The sequence below is a fragment of the Rhagoletis pomonella genome, unplaced genomic scaffold (genome assembly GCF_013731165.1).
Source record: "Rhagoletis pomonella isolate Grant_MI unplaced genomic scaffold, Rhpom_1.0 Rhpom_scaffold_00003, whole genome shotgun sequence".
In the NCBI taxonomy this organism is placed as follows: domain Eukaryota; kingdom Metazoa; phylum Arthropoda; class Insecta; order Diptera; family Tephritidae; genus Rhagoletis; species Rhagoletis pomonella.
In genome coordinates, this window is record NW_023458557.1 from 98183897 (window position 1) to 98203360 (window position 19464).

General features: G+C 35.8%; 1 protein-coding gene across 2 annotated transcripts; it reads left to right on the forward strand.

Annotated features, from left to right (window-relative positions):
• Positions 1 to 1001: 1001 nt before the first annotated feature.
• On the forward strand, positions 1002 to 13840 carry LOC118735936 (venom dipeptidyl peptidase 4). 2 transcript variants are annotated; one of them, XM_036465977.1, is made up of 11 exons: positions 1002 to 1255; positions 3152 to 3176; positions 7668 to 7771; positions 7955 to 8249; positions 10504 to 10598; positions 10664 to 10794; positions 10864 to 11658; positions 11722 to 11920; positions 12686 to 13223; positions 13275 to 13486; positions 13562 to 13840. In XM_036465977.1, the coding sequence occupies exons 4-11, from the start codon at positions 8078 to 8080 to the stop codon at positions 13694 to 13696; spliced, it is 2277 nt and encodes a 758-aa protein (XP_036321870.1). In that variant the 5' UTR covers positions 1002 to 1255; positions 3152 to 3176; positions 7668 to 7771; positions 7955 to 8077; the 3' UTR covers positions 13697 to 13840. The 2 variants fall into 2 exon arrangements, with proteins under 2 accessions (XP_036321870.1, XP_036321869.1); XM_036465976.1 differs by lacking the exons at positions 1002 to 1255; positions 3152 to 3176 and having other exon boundaries at positions 7634 to 8249.
• Positions 13841 to 19464: the final 5624 nt, after the last annotated feature.

Here is a 19464-nt window from a genome sequence, read left to right on the forward strand (position 1 = left end):
ACTGGAAGGAGACAAATCAGCTGACTATGTTCATGTTTTGTTTGTAAACCAAAAGACGTTTATGGTGCCCTCTTATCTTCCCAACACTTCATCTAAGCCCAGATCCCTCAGAAAGTTCAATAGCGACTTCGGGGGTAGAGGGAGTGGATGAGCTCAAGCTGTGGCCACATAGAGCCTAGACTCATCTCACGTCTTTTGCAGACTGCGTCACACTCAGTGAGAATGTGAAGCGGTGTCTCGCTGGCCAAGTCACTGAAACCTGCAAAGATCATTAGATCATATCCTCAACTTATATAGGTGGCCCCTTAGTCTGCAGTGTCCTGTAAGGATACCTGTTAGAATTCTAAGCCTGTCGTTTGGGAGGTCCATTAAGCGTTGGATTCTCTTCTTGTTAAACCTTCCCAGTGTACTATTTGCCCGGCGCATTCCTTCCGAACTGCGCCAGTTTAAATCCCTTAGTGTGTACTTCTCTCTCCTAAGCTCCTCATTTATAGTATTTGGACCAACTCCCATCAAGGGCGAGTGTGAGTCAACCGGAGTGATGACTGCCGCCTCTCTAGCGAGACAGTCAGCCACCTCATTACCTTTCACTCTCATATGACCGGGTACCCACGCTAACATGATGCTATTGTGTCTGCCAAGGGAGTTTAGCTTCTCAATGCACTCAAGGGCCAACGAGGATTTGACTTCATAGGATAGAAGAGCCTTGAGTGCCGCCTGACTGTCGCCTGACAGCATTATAATTCTCTCATTTCTGTACCCTCTACTCATGATTGTCTCCGCGCATAGATAGATGGCATATACTTCAGCTTGGAAGATGCTCGAATAATTCCCCATAGGAACAGAGGTCCTTGTTCTGGTCCCAAGGGAATAACACCCGAACTAAAGGCAATTTTTTTCTTAACCGTTTTCTTGAAAATAGACATTTGCTTACTTTTTACCAATCCGAGTAGGCAACCCTTACTACTGAACAGTGGCACATGTCGCACATTTATTGTGATCGGTTTGTGTTGCTTTTATAGGGAATAACGATATTTTTCGTATTGTGTCGTTGTTCAGTAATACCAGTGGACTTATTTTCATTTAACTACGAAATAACAGTTATTTATTTCGTCCTTTTTAAGGAAGAGCTATTACAAATCTATGTGTTTCCGAAGACCGCAATGATCGCAACCTCGTTGTTTTCTAGATGCTTTGTTGCTAACACTCGACGGAAAAGCTGCTGAACACTACACAAGTTGTGCAGTAAAAATTTGTGTGTACATATATTACATTTGATTTGCTAGTGAAAAGCAACGGATTAACAAAAATTTGTTCCTCGGACGCATGATGTAGCCAGAGTCGCTAAAATTTTCGTGTAGAAATTGATAGTCTTTCATAAAAAGTAAAACTGTCGCATTTATAGACGCTAATTCTATATGACACTCTTTTAGTAGATAATTCAGCGATATGCATGCACGTTAGGGTGGTCAAAAAAAAAGTAAATCCGGAATTTTAATTAATTAGGACTTTTTTTATACCGAAAAACATGCACCTGTTTTTTTTTTAGAATTTTTCAAAATAAATATAATACCAATTTATCTGACCTTTGACTTCGAATGAATCTTTTTGCGGATGTGGAATCGATGGAACTTTTTCACATTTCGTTTATAAAGGCGTTCGTACCAAATTTCAGCTCAATGCGAATTATTGTAAGCTTACCCCTATTTACTAAGCTGATTTGACTTGGCTAAAATATATGTATATTTTTAATTTCTTTTAAATCTCTCAAAAAACAAAAATAACCTAAATGCTAAATATATCAAAATATAAGTACATACTGCGGCAAGCTATCTTAAAAAAAATGCCAAAAAATGGCCTTTTGAAAAAAATTTTGTAAAAAAAAAACTTTAAAAGCGGCAGATCGATGGAACATTACCATAGCATCGAGTAGATATATAATAATTATTTTCAAATACCCATTAAAATTCGAGTAAGAACAAAAAAAATTTCGATTGGTGAGAATCGAAAATTGTTGAGTAATTTTTCAAAAGTGCATGAAACATGTAATTTTGATAATATCGACAAATAAGAAAATACGTATGCGCTTATTTTCCAAGTACATAGAATAATATACTAAAAATTCAAGCGATTCGGAGAGATAGGTGCAGTCGGTTTGCATGATCTGAGATGGAATTGGTCCCACATAAAATAACATAACTTAAGTGCTTGGAGCGACCTCTAAAAAATTTTTTTTTTTTTCAAAAAACACGGATATCTTTTTTCGATATCGATTAATCCTAGGGGGTGGGAGCATTAAAATTCCGACTTTACATTTTAACGTGCATTTTTGGACCACCCTACTGCACATATGTACATATTTATCGTCGCTTGGCGCATACAAATTTAATAGTGAATAATTATAGTAGAAGTTCGAAATATGCGTTGAGTTAGAAAACCATTCAAATGTTTTAAAGAAAATAAGTTTCGTTGCTCTTTTGTGAAATTTTTTGACTTTCTTATACCTGCTATTGCATTCGCCGGATACGAGCTACGATATGTACATATTTACGGAGAAAAAACAATAAAGTGATTGGCATGAAGAATTTGAGAGCAATTTTTTGACAAGCGTTCAAATCAGAAAGGCAAGCAAATGCTCGCGAGATAAGCATGGACATAATGGGAAGGCATCAACAAGACATGCAACTCATTTTTCGTTCGGGATACATATGTATGTATGTACATATGTATGTATGTGTCTAATCAAAATTGAAATGGCATGTACGTTTCATTGCTCTCGGGGGCTTTATGATCGTTGTTGGCCTCAATCAAATGTCAAAGTGTCAGTATGCGTTAAGAGCACTGAATTACGATCGCTTTTGTCTAGATCACTGCTGCTACAATATTAAAAGAATGGTAAATATTTTACTATATTACATGCGTATGTACATTTCTATTTTATTTACCTGGTGTATTCGAGTTTCAATAAAATCCGGCAGTGTTGCTTTTTATGAAAGCGCAACACATTCTACGCAAAATTTGGAACGTTTATGCCCACATAACGAGTTCGATGAATAAAATGTTTACAATCGGTTGGTCTTCACTAGCCGGTCAAAAGCAATACATATAGTATATGTACACGTTTTTACTGTCAAATTTCTACAATATCAAGAAAACAACAAGCTTGAAATATTGAGGTAATTATTAGCAGGGCTGCAGCCAACCGGTTTGCGCCTTTGCTTTTTGAGCCAGGCTTCGAACCGTACCGTGAACGGAAACGTTTTTATTTTGAAATGCAACTACCGAACCAAAAAACAAAATTATTCGATTCGGTTCAAAATTAAAAACCACTAAGGGCCATTTTCACCATCTCTGGTTAACACTAATCCCCAGTTAAATATCCTTACCGATGGTACTGACTCCATTCATTTAACATTGGGTCGGTAACGTCGGTGACAATGGTTATCTGGGGACTAGTGTTAACCAGAGATGGTGAAAACGGCCCTAAGGGCCGGTTGTTCAATGTTATCACTACCACTGCACTATCGACAATTGCGGCATCATGCATATAACATATGATCGATAAAGCAGTCATTGTATTTAACCGGAGCTTCTACGTCCGATTTGTGTTAACCAGACATTGAACAACCGGCCCTAAAACATTTTTCAAGTTTTGAAACACAACTTTACCTAAGAATGCAAAGAAATGCCCTTATGGCAACTCCGTGAGTTGTAATTTCTTTCCGAATAAAATATGTATTTTCGTTTGACCTAGGGCCTTTTTGGACCGAATTCGGAGACAAGGGTGTTTTCAATAAAATTCTGAAATAGGGCGTTCTGCAATCAAATTCTGAAGTAGGGCAATCTTGAGAAGTTTTCTGAGATAGGGCATTTTCGAACTGGCTGCCGCGATAGTCCGATCTGCCACTCAGCCATCGATATGGTATAACAAATTATTGTGACAAAAATGACTTATATGTTAGATAGGTTTTTTTCCTATCCAAATGTTTTCAATTAGGAAAAATGCCAAATCGAGGACCACGCACAGTGTGGCGGAGTCCCTAATAGCTGATATAAATGCCACGATTTAGGTACCTTAATGGCTTTTCAATATCATTGGGTTGGATAGGCAATTCCTTGCGGTGCACATAAGTCAGTCTTGAAAGAAAGGGCCGCAAAATTAGTTTCTTTCACAAAGAATCTGAGGCAAACGGAATGTGGTATTTGAAGTGAAACCATTTTCGGAGAAATTTAACACTTTGAATTGTGTAAAGTGGGATCTTTTTCTGAAAGTAAGTACAATAGCCTTAAATGTATATAAAGTTATTTAAGAAGTAATTAAAATTGTTATAGCTAATTGTTTAAACTTATAAAATTTAAACAATTTAAAAAAATATTTTATGATAGATTAATAAAGAAGTTATATAATTCCGCATAATTCCGTGGTTTAGTTTATAAGTAGTTGTGTATGCGATTATTGCAATTATATATTTACATTCCAAAAATCAAGGACGGTAAGTCAAAGTTTTATTATTTTCAAAAATATTTGCCCTACGACCTGAACAGCCTAAAAATATAAGGAACTGTTATCGGTGTCCATTAATGTTAAAGCGCTATTATTATTGGTTCATTAAATTAATAGCAGTGTGGTGTGTTTTCATAAATGCTTGGTTCCGAATAAATTTACTTATTATTTCTATATAATTATGTTAGCGTGGGCCGAAAATCCGTTTTTTTTTTTTAAATTTTGATTGGTAATAGCAAAACTATGATTTATTATGCTTTAAAAACAATCTGTGTGAAAGATGACAATTTTTGCTCAATATCTCAGGCTCGCCCATGTCCATCAAAGTTGAATGTGCTCAAAAAATAAAAATTAATAAATACATTATTAATTAATAAATTTTTTTTTACTAAAAATTACCAATCAAAATTAAAAAAAAAGCGGTATTTCGGCCCACGCTAATGTATGTATGTATGTATGTATGTATGTACATATGTACATCTGCTCACTTGAACTTTGCTCTGTGAACTATAAATAAACTCAAATCTGATACAGAGTTAGAGCGATGATTTCGAAACCTTGTCTTAGACCAATAAAAGCATTTTGTGCGGAGACTTTCATTTACTTGGAATTTTGGCATTCACATTGATGTTATCAAAACCTTTACTCAGTGAACAGTGGCCCAAAAAATGTGATTGTTCAAGAAGTTGTTTTCAGTAAAATCTTCTTCCAGAAAAATTCTTGAAAAAGTGCCCTTTCAGTCGCATGACTAATTACAATTCCTTTTCCTCCTTTGAACTATGATATGGAGAAAGTATCTGATAAACATTTAATTTAATATTTAATATCCGTGAAATTTTTGCTGCCCATCTCTCTCTCTTCCTACCACTGTCTATTGATAAGGTTCAATGAATTGAAGTGAAAAGCAGAGAAGTAAACAATTGCACTGCGACCGTTAATTGTTTAATGCGGTTTTCTACATGATGACACTGGCCTTCATTTGCAGTTGAGCAGAGCAGTAAGGAAATAATATTTATGCACTCACATCTGCATGTTTGCGAGATCCATAGCGTGTGAAGAAGAGCGTATGAAAATTTAATAACAAACTTAAATGAGAATGTAAATGCACATATGTATGTAATACCTCTAAATAACCGAATGAACAAAAGTGAGCTCGAATTCGGGTGAAATAGTAGTAGTAGTAGTACATTTTTTGTTGTTATGGTTTAAAAAGTGAAGTAGTAATGGCACTTCCTATTTTCGAAAAATCGCAATACAAGAAAATTTTTATTAACTGAGGTATTAAAGGTGCCAAATTTTCATGTCGAAATTCGAATCAATTTTAGTATTATTATTTTATTCTCTAAAAAAAAACAGTTACTTTTAGGCCAACCATATTTAACTTTGCGTTATTCATATAGGGATTGGCATAATGATAAGTTATAAGTTAGTTTACACTACATATTTATTTTCTTTCAAACCAATTTTAACAATTTTTTTATATAAAAATATAGTTCATTCTATATCGACGGCTGAGAGGAAGACCGACCTATCTCGGCAGCTGGTTCGGAAGCGCCCTATTTCATAATTTTCTTCAAGAACGCCCTACCTCAGAATTTGATTGAAGAACGCCCTATCTCAAAACTTGGTTGAAGAACAACCTAACTCAGCAACTGGTTCAAGAACGCTTTATCTAAAGGTTAATTCAATATATCCGCAGCTCAAATACTTTCGCTTGATACCCATAGTTTAGTTTATGTTATCGATTTAAATGAATTAAATTTATCAAATAGGTGGCAACCCGCTTCAAAAATATTTTCGGCAGTAAATTTTCTTAAACCTACTTAGTTTGATGCCTGTATTGTAATATTTCATTTGTTTTATCAATTTAATTAAATGGCAACTCTCCTCAAAAATATTTTCGGTAGTAAATTTTTCCAACAATTTTAGTTTAATACCCATATAAGGTGGCAACCTTTCACACAAATATTTTCGGCTATAAGCCTTCTTAAAACTCCTTTTATTTACAGTCATACTTCAATATTTACTTTAACTTGTTAATTTACTTAATCTGAAATTTACAAACAGGTGGCAACTCTAAGTTTTTTTTTTATATTTTAAGTTAGACCTAAAGCAATGCATCGGTGAAAACTGCTTTCAATTCCATGCATTAGCTTTTGAGTAAGGCGCGTATAAACATACAAACAGACAGACGGATAAACATTTTAAAAACTGTTGTTCTGACTTTCTGTTGCTCTAAAAAATGCCAAAACAACGCAATTTTGCAGTCACTTCCAACTTGTACTTTATTATGCTGGAATTGATTGGACTGAAAAGTAAAAATCCTGAACAAAAAGAGTGCAAAATTTTGATAGATTTTTGTTGCAGTTTGAAACTTAGATTTATATAATCTTTTTTATAGAATGACCTTTGTATTTATAAAAATATTTATAATTAGTTTGAAGGAAAATGAAAAGTCAAAACTTATTAATACCTTATCATTTTGTCACTCACTATATCCCAATGTCTTAAATTTTTTATTGGAGATAAAGTTTATTTCTGAATCGTCTTTGATTTACTCACCGATTTTTTGATGTTCGAAAGTATATTAATGATCAAGATTTTTTATTGAAAACACCACATGTTTAGAATAAGAGCATAGACGAAGTTTAAAACCTGGAAATATAAAATAGATAATTTCATTATTTATTAATAACTCAGTTAAAATGACTGAATAGTTAATTAAAACCAAGAACCTATTTTAAGCGCCAGTCCATGGTGTAACTTACTTAGGTTAAATCTGATTAAAACTTAGCTTAGACGCTCGAGCTAGCTGGTTAACTGAGTGCTCCATAAAAAAATTTAAGAGCTAATGGAATCGAATGAGTTAAAGAAAGTAAATAAGTAAATTAGAAATGCTGATTTGCATGCCAATCAAAAAGCAAATAATGGGATCTCTGTTTCTTGAAGAGTAACTATTTCATGTGGCCGGCACGTTGACTGCTTGACGAGAGAGTTACCACGTCAAATATTTGCATCTGCAGTGGGCTCTCGATCAACTCGATTGCTCACCTGCGTCGACAGCGCTGATTTGCTGCCTACGAGCTAGCAGTTGGCGCAGTTGGCATTGTCGACGTCTGGCAGGCCAATTGGGTGGCTGGCTGATCGTGGCTTATCATTTCAGAGTGCTGTTGCGGCCTGTTGGAGCACAGTTGAGCGGTGGCAGTCAAGTGCAACGGTTGTGTGGTGCGCGCAAAGTGAGACTCGTGAAATTTAGGGAGACAAAAAGTGGGTACCAGGCATCGTCGGTGTTATTGGCCGTTGTGTTTGTTGCTGTTGTTGTTGGCGTGCTTAAGCGCGCTTCGCATAATAATTGATTTTATTTTATTGACGTAATTTTTTTTTAATTCACTATTCGTTCGCAAAATACCTACAATACAAACAAAATTTACATAAAATTAAAATTCAAAGAGTTCAGTGCACGCTCGCTTCCACGCCGAGTGATTTATTTCGATAAATGAAAACGTTAATTGCAAACAAGAAATAATATCAATTGAAAGCTTGGAGGGAAAAACTCAACAAAGAAAAACTAATATGTATTGGAAAACGCATTTTTTATTTGCGCTGTTGGCGCTTATAAGTACGACACAGGCGCGTCATCTTGGGGATGCACCGCGCGATGCGAGCGAAAAAGTACCTTGGGAATTGAATGAGGCGCTATCGGCCAGCGGACGCTTGCGTAGTTTCAACGGAAGTTGGATTAATGGTAAATTGATTTTCAGTTTTTACATTTGAAATAAAAATTTGTGTGTTTAAATGGGCTTTGCGTGTTTGTTGGCAGTCAATTTGATTTGTCTTTCAGTTACATAAAATGAAAACATATTTCGAGTTGAGGGCAAGTAATGAAATTGTTGATATTTTTATGGAAAAATTTATTCAATTCTGTTTAATTAGTCACTTTAATTTCTTTGCCACTTTCAGCCAACACTTTTATACATATACACTAGGGCGGTCCTTAAGATATCTACATCATAGACATGCCTTTTTTGTTTTACAAACAGAATAAAGAGATCCACGAAATTTTTAAAATAAAAAAAAATTGTTAGGGGTTGCTACCACGGGTTGAAAAATTTATTATTTTTTTTTTCAAATCGCAAAAATTCGAAAAAAATTTGACTTTGCATAGTTATAACTCAGCGTGTTTATGAATTTATATGAAAAAGATTCAATAACATGTAAAATTTATCAGAATTTAAGTAAAGATTTTTTTTCGAATTTTCGCGATTAAAAAGAAAAATAAATAAACTTTTTTCAAACGCACGTAGCGACTCCTAAAAATTTTGAAATTTTCGTGGATGTCTTCAATTTGTAGAACAAAATTTTTATGTTAATATTTTTAAGGTTCACCCTAATGTGTATATATGTATATGTGTGATTATGTGTTTGTACTCTATAATCTTATCATTTCATCTAATCTTTCACACGTTCATAAGTTTATATAAAAAATGTTTAGATGCAATAATTTTAACTATGTTTTGTATAATTTAGGACCAATAAAATTTTATCGATACGTGCATGAATAAGCTAGTTAGATTATACTGCACAAAAATTTTAAATGACTATAATTTTTTAATGTTCCACCAGTCCGCGACAAAATGATAGTACCTTCAAATTTTGAAGAGGCTTGACTATTTTGGTTTTTTAATTTTCAATATTTCTTGTATAAAAGTATAGCTCATTCTCTAAAAAAAAAAACCATATAAAGGCTAGCTAGTACCAGGCCAAGTGATAGAGAGAACAAAGATAACGGACAGACTTAAAAGAGAAGTGACAACTAATACTACTGCAATCGGTCCGCTACTTTTCACGCTGTAGAAGATTCTTCAGTACATAATAAGTTTTGTTTGCTCGTCAGTTTTCGTATAGTGGAAGAGTCATTCAAATTCTTTAATAGCTGATTGCTGTAAGTATACATACGGTGATGGGACATTTAAGCAATTTTGTCTGCTTTTGTTTAATCAAAGCTTGATATTTTTTATGCAAGTATAGCCCGTTATCTAACAAAAAAATTTACAAATTTTCATCAAAATTTCAAACTTTCTAATAAAAGTTTTTGGAAAAAATTTTGTCATGCTGTTTTTTTTCTAAAACAACCCGTTGATTTTTGATAATTTGTTTTATCGACGGTGCTCCACTTTTTTTCCAATTAAAAAAAAAAAAAAAAAATTGTCGAACATACTTTGTTTGGAAGAAAGAGTGTGACACCGTTAGCAAAAAGCATAGAACTCATCTCATTCAACACTTTTTGTGTGATTGAACTTGAAAAATAGCTTAGCTGACATTCACCTAATTTAGCCTCATTAATTTTCATGGTGAATTGCGTTGGTGAACTGGATTTAGGCGGTGTTATGTCAGCAGACAGTCCCTGACTGAATTATACCTCGGATTTGTCGAAATTGAAATGAAAATTTATTTCGCCAGGTATGATTTCTCCGACAGGGCCTGCATGCATTTATAATGAAGAAATGAAAGTCCGACCTTTCGACGTTAATCGAATTTTAGCAGCTTAAATTAGTATATCATTGGTTTAGTAGGCCAAAACGGCATTTAACTCGAATTTTTCATTGAAATTCGTGTACAAATGTTAAGCCTTGAGTCAGCTCCTTATCGACTATCAGATTGCAAAATTATAAAAATTAAAAAAAAAATATACCTACTTTGGCAGGCACGTAGCATATGTTCTTTTTCCAATTACGAATAAAAATATATAACTTAATTTAGTAGGCCATAAAATTACCAGTCATATAGCTGAGTTATTTGAATAGTATGCCATCTTATCGATTTCTAATCAGTGAAGAGAAATGACCATTTCCGTAGTTCTTTTAGATTGAGCAACTCTACTTATTCACTGAAAATTCCGATTGGAAAGAAGCAGAGTTTTTTTTTTTTTTACCACAAATCGATGAAAGTATCAATTACAATAAAAATTAATAACAAATTAAACAAAAAAATACTTTCAGATGCTGAATTCGCCTATCGAGCAGCTGATGGCTATCTTTACAAATATAATGTGGCTACGCTGAATCTGTCGTTGATTTTGCCACCAGCTATATTTGTGAGTATAGTCCACATCCTAAAATCTGCAAACTATCTTTCATTAACTTTATTTTTGCTACACAGGAAGTGTATCCTTCCGATTTGACAATCACCTTCTCGCCAGACAACACCAAGTTGCTCATACGCTACGACGTCGAACAACTTTTCAGGCATTCGGTCATCGCTAAATACTCGCTACTGGACATTGAAACGAGGTAAATAGATAATATTTTTTTTTTTTTGTGAGAGAAATTTATTTTACTACAAGCGCTTCTTCCACCCAGAAATGAGACGAAGATCCATGGCGGTGAGAAGCTGCAGTTTTGCAGCTGGTCTCCTTCGAAAAATCGTCTCGCCTATGTCTACGATAATAATGTTCATGTTCATTATGAAGACGATGAGGAATTGCAGCTCACCAGCGATGGTGTCACAGGCGTCATATACAACGGCATACCCGATTGGGTATACGAAGAAGAGGTGCTCTCCAGCGGCAGCGCCGCGTGGTGGTCCAAAGATGGCACTTATTTGATCAGCGGCTACTTCAACGATGTCGACGTGAAGACATTCAAGTATCAAGTGTACGAAGATAAATATGTGAATAACTCATTGCTTGAATATCAATATCCAGAAGAGCTCGAACTGAAATACCCCAAAGTGGGCACGCCCAATCCTCTGGTGGCATTGCGTCTTTTCAATGTGGACACTAAACAGCTGCAGCCGGTTAACATAACAGCACCGGTGGAGGTGGTCACAGCTGATCATGTCTTACAGAACGTTGTGTGGATCAACGGCACCCGCGTGTTGTTGGTTTGGCTGAATCGTCGTCAAAATTTGGCTTCATTCCAGGAGTGCACGGTGGATGGTGTTTGCCGTGAGGTGACACGTTTGCAAGAACCCGACGGTTGGATAATGCTCAGCACACCCACTTGTGAGGAAAGCAGTTGCATATTCACCTACTGGATTGATGATTGGGTTCAGGTGTGGAACTTGAACTTGACAACGGGCAAGAACGAATGGATTTCGCGTGGAAACTTTACAGTGTTGCAGGTTTACTTCTATGATGCGGCTGCCGATGAGCTGTAAGCGAACCTAGAGGTGTAATAACTGAAGTGGTATGCTAATGCGTGTGCATTTATTTTTAGCTACTATCAGGCTACTTTGAAGGATCAACCCTTCCAACAGCATGTCTTCCGCAACAATGACTGCTTAAGCTGTGATTTGCGCGATACCGACGGCAATGTCTGCCGCTCTGCTGGTGTCTCTTTTAGCACGAATCGGACTTACTATATTTTGACCTGCAATGGACCCGGCCCTTCGGTTATAAGAATTTTCGAAAGACAGGTAAACTAAGCCTTGATGGTAGGACTTTAATAGCACAGAGTGAGGCCTAAGTTATATTTTTTAAATCACATTAAAGATACGGTATCCGAAGGATGTCATCGGCACGGATCTAATCCGATTCGCACTGCCATATCAAGCGAGTGAGAGGGATTAACCTCGTGCCAATGGCCTCACTCCGATGCATGCCTATTGCGGTCCGACATATTTTATTCGCACGAATCTAATTCTTCAAACTCGCTTCTTATGACAATCCGAACAGTATTAGATCCACGCGGATGGCACCCGTCGGATACCGTAAAAGGCATGATTAACATTTTAACTTTGCTTCGAAGTACTTTCTGAAGGACAAGTAAGAGATGAGAGTTCGAGGAAGTTCTTACCTGGTAGAGCTACTTTTCCTGGAATTTATGTCATCAATAAACTTCTATGCAAGTTATGTCTGATCTGCGTGGAAATTATGTCTAAAAAAACTTTCACGGGCCCATGGAAGTTATGCCCGTGGAAGTTATGTCGATTTGACCAATATTTGTACTAGGTCCAAATGATATTGCAGGAAATTCGTTACCGACCGACTCGTCGAAAAACAGAGTGGAGCGCCAATTGCGGACTACTTCTGAGAAAAAAATAGTACTCGACCAAAAAGGCCTTGGTCGAGGACCGTAGATAGTTGAGAAACCTGCAATTTAGGCAATGCGCAATTCGGTTTCTGGCCGGTATAAGTAGAAAAGTCTGATAAAACTTCTTCTTTCTTTTCTTCTCTTTCAGACTAATCGCGAAATTTCTGTTTGGGAGAATAACAACGGATTCCGTGAATATTTTACCAATAAGCTGTTTCCAAACAGTACCTACTTGAACGTCTCACTCCCCGATGGTTCTTTCGCAGCTGTGAAGTTACAATTTCCACCGAATTTTGATCAAACCAAAAAATATCCAATGATTGTTAATGTCTATGGCGGTCCCAACTCAGTGCGCGTTACAAGCGCTTTTAGCACAGGCTTCAATCTATTTGTGACCACCAATCGTGAGGTAATCTATGCGTTTATTGACGGACGCGGCACTGGCAATAAGGGAAAGAAGTTACTCTTCAGTGTCAATAACAATTTGGGCGATTTGGAGGCACAAGATCAGATCTTTGTGACCAAATACCTGCAGACTCTATATCCATTTGTCGATGGCGAACGTGTTGGTATTTGGGGTTGGAGTTATGGTGGTTATATGACATTGAAAACTTTGGAGTATGATACCAACAATGTGTTCCAGTGTGGTGTAAGTGTGGCGCCAGTTACCTCGTGGTTGTACTATGGTGAGTAGATTACAACGATTCTTGAACATATAAATGAATATTCAATATTAGACACCATCTACACTGAGCGTTATATGGGTTTGCCAACGGAGGAAGATAACTTGGCCGGCTATGTGAATAGTAGCGTGTTTCGCTCGCTCGATACCTTCAACATTCATGACCTTCTGCTGATCCATGGCACTGCCGATGATAATGTACATTACCAGAACTCACTGCTATTAGCTAAGAAGTTGCAAACAGCTAATATTCCTTTTGACGAGATGGTGAGTTGGAATTATACAATTGAACAAAAGTATTCACGAAACATTTCATTAATTTTTCTGACATCTAATTTTCAGTCCTACACCGATGAAAACCATTCGATTAGCAGCTTTTTACCGCATCTCTACAATACGATTGATAACTTCTTCATTAGCTGTTTAAATTTGCATGTGCGTGATGAAGATGCAAGTGAGTCTGACTCAAGTAAATGAAATAAAATTAAATGAGACTGGAATTCAAATGAATGACGACATACATACATACATATGTAATTAGTCGAAGTTAATATTAGTTAATTAATAATATTGCCAATGACTTTTCTTAATACTAATTTAAATGTACTTCAAAACAATTTCGTTTAGTTAATAAAAAATATTTAAGTAAATAAAAGTTAAAAAAATATTTCGTTGTGCAGACCTTGAACTTGAAGCTCAGCCAAGTTATTATGACGATAATTCATAGGAGCTCTCGTTTAGTTAAACGCAGCCTTCTTCCTTCCGGAGGGGAAAAAAGGAAGCAACATTGGTGAAACAGCGAAATAGCTTACCCAAGCACGGATAATAGAAAGCTTAATACCTTTTTAACGGCTCAAACCATTTCATAAAAGTAATTCTGTTGTGTTGGTAAAGAATACTCTCAGCCAAGTTGCACCCACGTTGCCGAGCATTTACTTTCCAGGGGGAACTACAGTACCTAACTTATCGGAAGACTTTATTATAAGTTAGATGGCATCTTTACAACCGTAATTTATGAAGCTTGTATTAACGTGGCCTCATTACCAATGTGTGGCGTAAGTGCTTACCATGCCTCAAGAAGGACTTTAGATTATAAGCCTCACTTTTCTCTCTATAAAAACTCGTGAATAAATTATTAGCTTCGTAGATCAGACAATTTTTAAATAAAAGTGTGCCTAGATCAGGGACCTGGATGAGAACAGCTACTACAACCCAACCCAATCTAACCAAATGGCGTTCTCCATTTTTGGATATATCCTTTAGTTTCCGTGATACTGAGTAAAAAGTTTCGTTATTTTAGTAGAAATTTTGATCACATTTTGTCGTATTTCATACAAAGTGGCTGCCAAATTGTGGACAAATGACGCTTGCGACAAAATTTTACTAAATAAAAAACCTTCATGAACTCTAAACTAATTAACATTAAACATTAAAAATTAAATAATTTAATAATTTTGTGAACCAGTAGCATTTTCAGAGACTTTGGAGAAAATCTATCTTCGCGTTTTTTGAGAAATTGCATTCCAAACTTCAATCGCGATTTCCCACAACCTGCCGAAATCAACATACGACAATCTTTTACCCAGGCGACGATGTACATATGTAGGTAGTATTTATTCAGCTATGCAGATTATTATGCAATTAAAGTAAAACCCATATGACGCCGGTTTACCTTCGACATTTGTTAGCTGGCTACTCTTATATAAACATACCTGCTTGATCAAATTCTTTATGCAACCCCATTCATTGCCATTTTCCATTAAATGTTGCTTGCAAACAATAACTTTTTAAGCGTCACTATAGACTCAAGCTTTCGTTGAATTCCGTCCTCATTTATTTATTTTTTTTATGCAGCCATACATTTGAATTCCTGCGGAAAACTAAAGGCATGCATTGTTGCACTTACACAACAGTGCTGATTTTTCAAAGTCCACTAAAAGTCATTTCATGTTCTTAAAAAGCGGTAATAGCTTTTCCGGTAGTAAGTTATAACTCCATAAATATGTGCGATCATGGAAATCCTTAGCATATGTTTGTATGTTGTATACATGTATTCAATAACTGTGATTTAATAAGTTCAATGTTATATGTACATATGTACTTATGTATCACAGAAGCCTTTTAGTAAACTTTGAAGTGGTGGAGAAAAAAAAAAAAACGTGTCATTGTGCTGTCTGCAATCTATCGATAAGCATTGAGACCACCATCTCCACTGTTCTTTGTTGCTGTGGATTGTTGTGCCATGCAACTTGCAGCTAATCTTACACTTTCTTTATTTGCTCCTCCTTGTATCCTGTATTTGTATACAAACACAGGTAATACATACATATACAACTATGCACAAATGCGGTATCTGGATAGCCTTTCACATCCGCTTATGACATGCCTTGCAAGTTTTTATGAACATACATATGTACATACGTATGTACATATATGTCTATGTCCTTCATTTGCAACCTTTGAATGGTTTTCTTACACGCTGTCTTGGATTGTTCAATGGCAATATTTTACACTACATAGTTCAATAGTTTTATTGTTCTTTTGTTGCTAACATATTGGTGCTTTTTGCTGTGGTGTGGGCGTTCCTAAGAACTTGAACGCCTTATCAGCAATACGACCCACACACAACAATTACCAAAGTTTTTCAATATCAAGTTCAAGTAAAAATGAAAATAAATACAATCATTGAATGCTTTGCTAACTAAGCGGAGGTTAAGCGATGTTGGCTGCGGTGGGCTGCCAACACCGCTGTCACCAGCATTTTATTAATGCATCCATGTATGTACATATGTATGTATGTATTTATGTGTCTATGTGTATGCATGTAGGTATAGTTTTGAATGCAGAATACGCAATAAGTTGACTCAGTCTATAAGGCTACATTTAAAATTAATAAATCCTCTAGAAACTAGATTGTTTGTATGAAATTTTTAAGAAAAGAGGCAAAAAATTATATGACTACTCTCCCTGGTTTGAAAGCTTATTATTTTCAGCCATGTATGCCAAGTAGCGCGTCGCTGGTAATTAGAATAATTTCCTTTGGATGGAGATCGACCAGGGCAGACCAGAATATTCTATACTTATGAATACAGGCAGTTATTTATTAATGAATTTCAAAAGCACAAATGAAATACTCTGTCTATTTAGTAGAGCTGGCAAACTATCGATAGTTCGAGCCATCGATAGTTTCCGATACTGTTGCTCAAAAACATCGATAGTTTTTCGATAGTATCGGTTTAAAATAAGAGTGGAGCTCCACACCAAATGTTTGCGGTTTTTCAGGCCTTCAGCACTTAATTCAGCTTAACAGGCCTGGAGTTCTGCTCTACTAACTAGGGCTAATTCGAATAGGCTCTGAAAAATTAATTGATCAATGAATTTGAATAAAATTATCATAACTTCATTAAACATTTTTTTTGAGAACACATTTTCAAACCTACTTCTTTTATCTCCCCATACACCATACAAGCCAGACTCGTCCAAGCAGATAATTATAGTTTTTTTAAAAGCTTTTATTTAACTTGGTCTGTATGTACGTATGTATGTATGTATGTATGTATGTATGTATGTAAGTAGGTTTGTTAGGGGTAAATCTTGCTATAAATTTTTGACCAACTTCCCGATGACCTAGAGACTTGAAACTTCACAGTCGGCTCATAACCAGACAATGCAATACGAAAAACGAGTTAATCCGATAGGTGGTGCAGGAGTCGAGATACTTGAAAAACCAGTATTTATGGTCCGATTTCGTTCATGTTTGGAAAGCTTGCTTTAAAAATAATTGTTTTTACTATTGACTTATTTCGGTTCATATTGTAAAAAGGTTTGGTCCTCTTCCATTTTTCTTTCCAATATCCTTACTCGATGAAAATTGTAATGCGAATGAGGCGATTTTGCCACACAACAAAAGCAGTTTGATCAAACTTCAACAAAGCGGCTTCTGGATCAAAAAAATTTGCTGGTCAAACCTTGAAGCAAATCACTTGTTCGGTGTACTTCACCCTTAAGAAGCCAAACAGGCAATTTGATACATCTTTGCCTAATTAGATATCTGCCAAATAAACGCTTTGATATGTATAAAATCAATTAATTGCTAGACAAGGGAGAAAAAAAAAACAAAATGCCCACAAAAGACGACAAGAAGAACTATCGTCAGACGGAAACCATCGATAGTCGTGTCGTTAGTATCGATCGTTTGCCAGTCCTACTATGTAGTATTTCTTATTTTGAAACTCCATTTTCAATCCTAATTAGAAACACTGCATGTTTTTACTTATTAAGATCAAAAAAGTCATATGTACCTACATACATACATATGTAGTTCAAACATTTACATATCGATGTTTTGAAGATAGTCATAGCATTGGACTTCTTTCCTACAGAAGGCCCTCAAATTGGATCATTCGAACCGGCTATGACGGAACCTAAACTGCTACACCTGGGGGAAACTAGCAGGCTTCTATTGGATAAACACTTCTCAGACTGCATTATACAAGGCCCAAGTACTAACAGGAACACCGTTAGCGCAGTGCACGTGGACAAAAGGACAAGAGGCCTAGCGTGCAGAATCGTCAACAGCGAAAGCTAGCGGTGGGCTATTTCAACGTTTAGTGCATACAAATTCCCTGGTCTAGATGGTATATGCGTATGTATGCTGTAGCAGCAGGCAAAATCTCCCAAAGGCGCACATACCCATAAGCTTTAGCTCTTTTCTAATCAAAACCTTAGAAAAGCTAATTGATTTTAATATCAGGGGCACGCATCTGAAGGATAAACTACTTTGTGATAGTCACCATGCCTATCAAGCAGGCATTGCTGCTATACATGGCCTAACCGGAGTAACTGAAAGATAATACGGCACTCACGCATAAAAAATATCAAACTCACGCGTGATCACGCTCACAATATAAAAGTGATTTGTAATTGACAAATTTAAAGTAGTCTATTTAACATTTCCTGCGTGCCTGAAGTGCTTGCTACTTTTGCATACAACTATGCTAAATTAAGCTTCCATTACCTTTTCTGGATGTACATATAAGTAAGTAAAGTAACTCTTCGTATTTGAGGCAACAAGAGAATGACTCGCTTTGCCTCGCGTACTCTACCAAACGAAAATTCTTTCATATCTCGCTTTTAGCGCATTTAGGCACATCCAGTTTGCATCTATCGCCACCTTTTTTAAGCAGTTTTTAATATTTATTTACAGCCTGCGACAAAAGATAGCACATCAACATGTTCTCCAATTTTGCCTACTTTACTTTTGATTTTTTATGGCTCATTAAATTCTTATTAAAGTTCAGTTCCTTATCTAACAAAAACCATATAAGTGCAAATTTCAAACTTTGTACAATAATTTCAATTTCTATTACCACACACATACTCGCATACTAAATTTTATATTTATACTTCAAAAACATTTTTTCTGGTTACCCTTGATTGGATACGTATCTATTAGTTTACCGCCTACCAACGGCAATGCGCTTGCGTAAAGAGAGCGTAAATAATATGCACAAAAACAGTTGCCAGAAATTTGTATTTATTTATTTTGCAAATACATGGATTTATTGGCTCTGAATATCATTGTAACTGATAAAATGCATTCAAGTTAGCGGAATTCTCGAAGCCTTGTAAAGCCCTTGCACGGTGCACGGATTGCACGGTTTGCAAGGCTGGGAAACCGGTTCTTACCACGCGATCCGTGCACCATGAAAGGGCCTTGCAAGACTTTAAGAATACCCCTATTATGTTTTCTTCCGCTATTAGAACGAACTTAGTCAGATAACCTCTAAGAAGAAATAGAAATTCAGGAACTAAAAGAAACAATTTTTTTAAGAAATATTTTTGTAAACTTTTTTTAACACAGCTACATTTACAGAGCAAGCATGGCAGCAGTGTTTTGTTAATTCTGTTGCTAATTTTTTATCATTGGCTTCATAAAACTTTGCTCGTACTTGCTTAATGATGTTGTCAAATAAAAAAAAAAATAAAAATTTTGCCATAATATGGCAACACTCATAGCAATGTAAACAACAGCACCAACACACCTACAAAGAAAAGCCCACAACCAGGGATGCCGTTTGGATCTAAATAGATCCAATTGGATACATATTTAGACGAATTATTGCGGGATACTTATTTTTTTCGGTCAGTATAAATGTGGATACTTTTTTAAATAGGCCAAAATTTTATATTTCCTATAAAGTTTTTTTCGTTCAAAAATCGATTTTCAGTAAAGATGGTAGAAA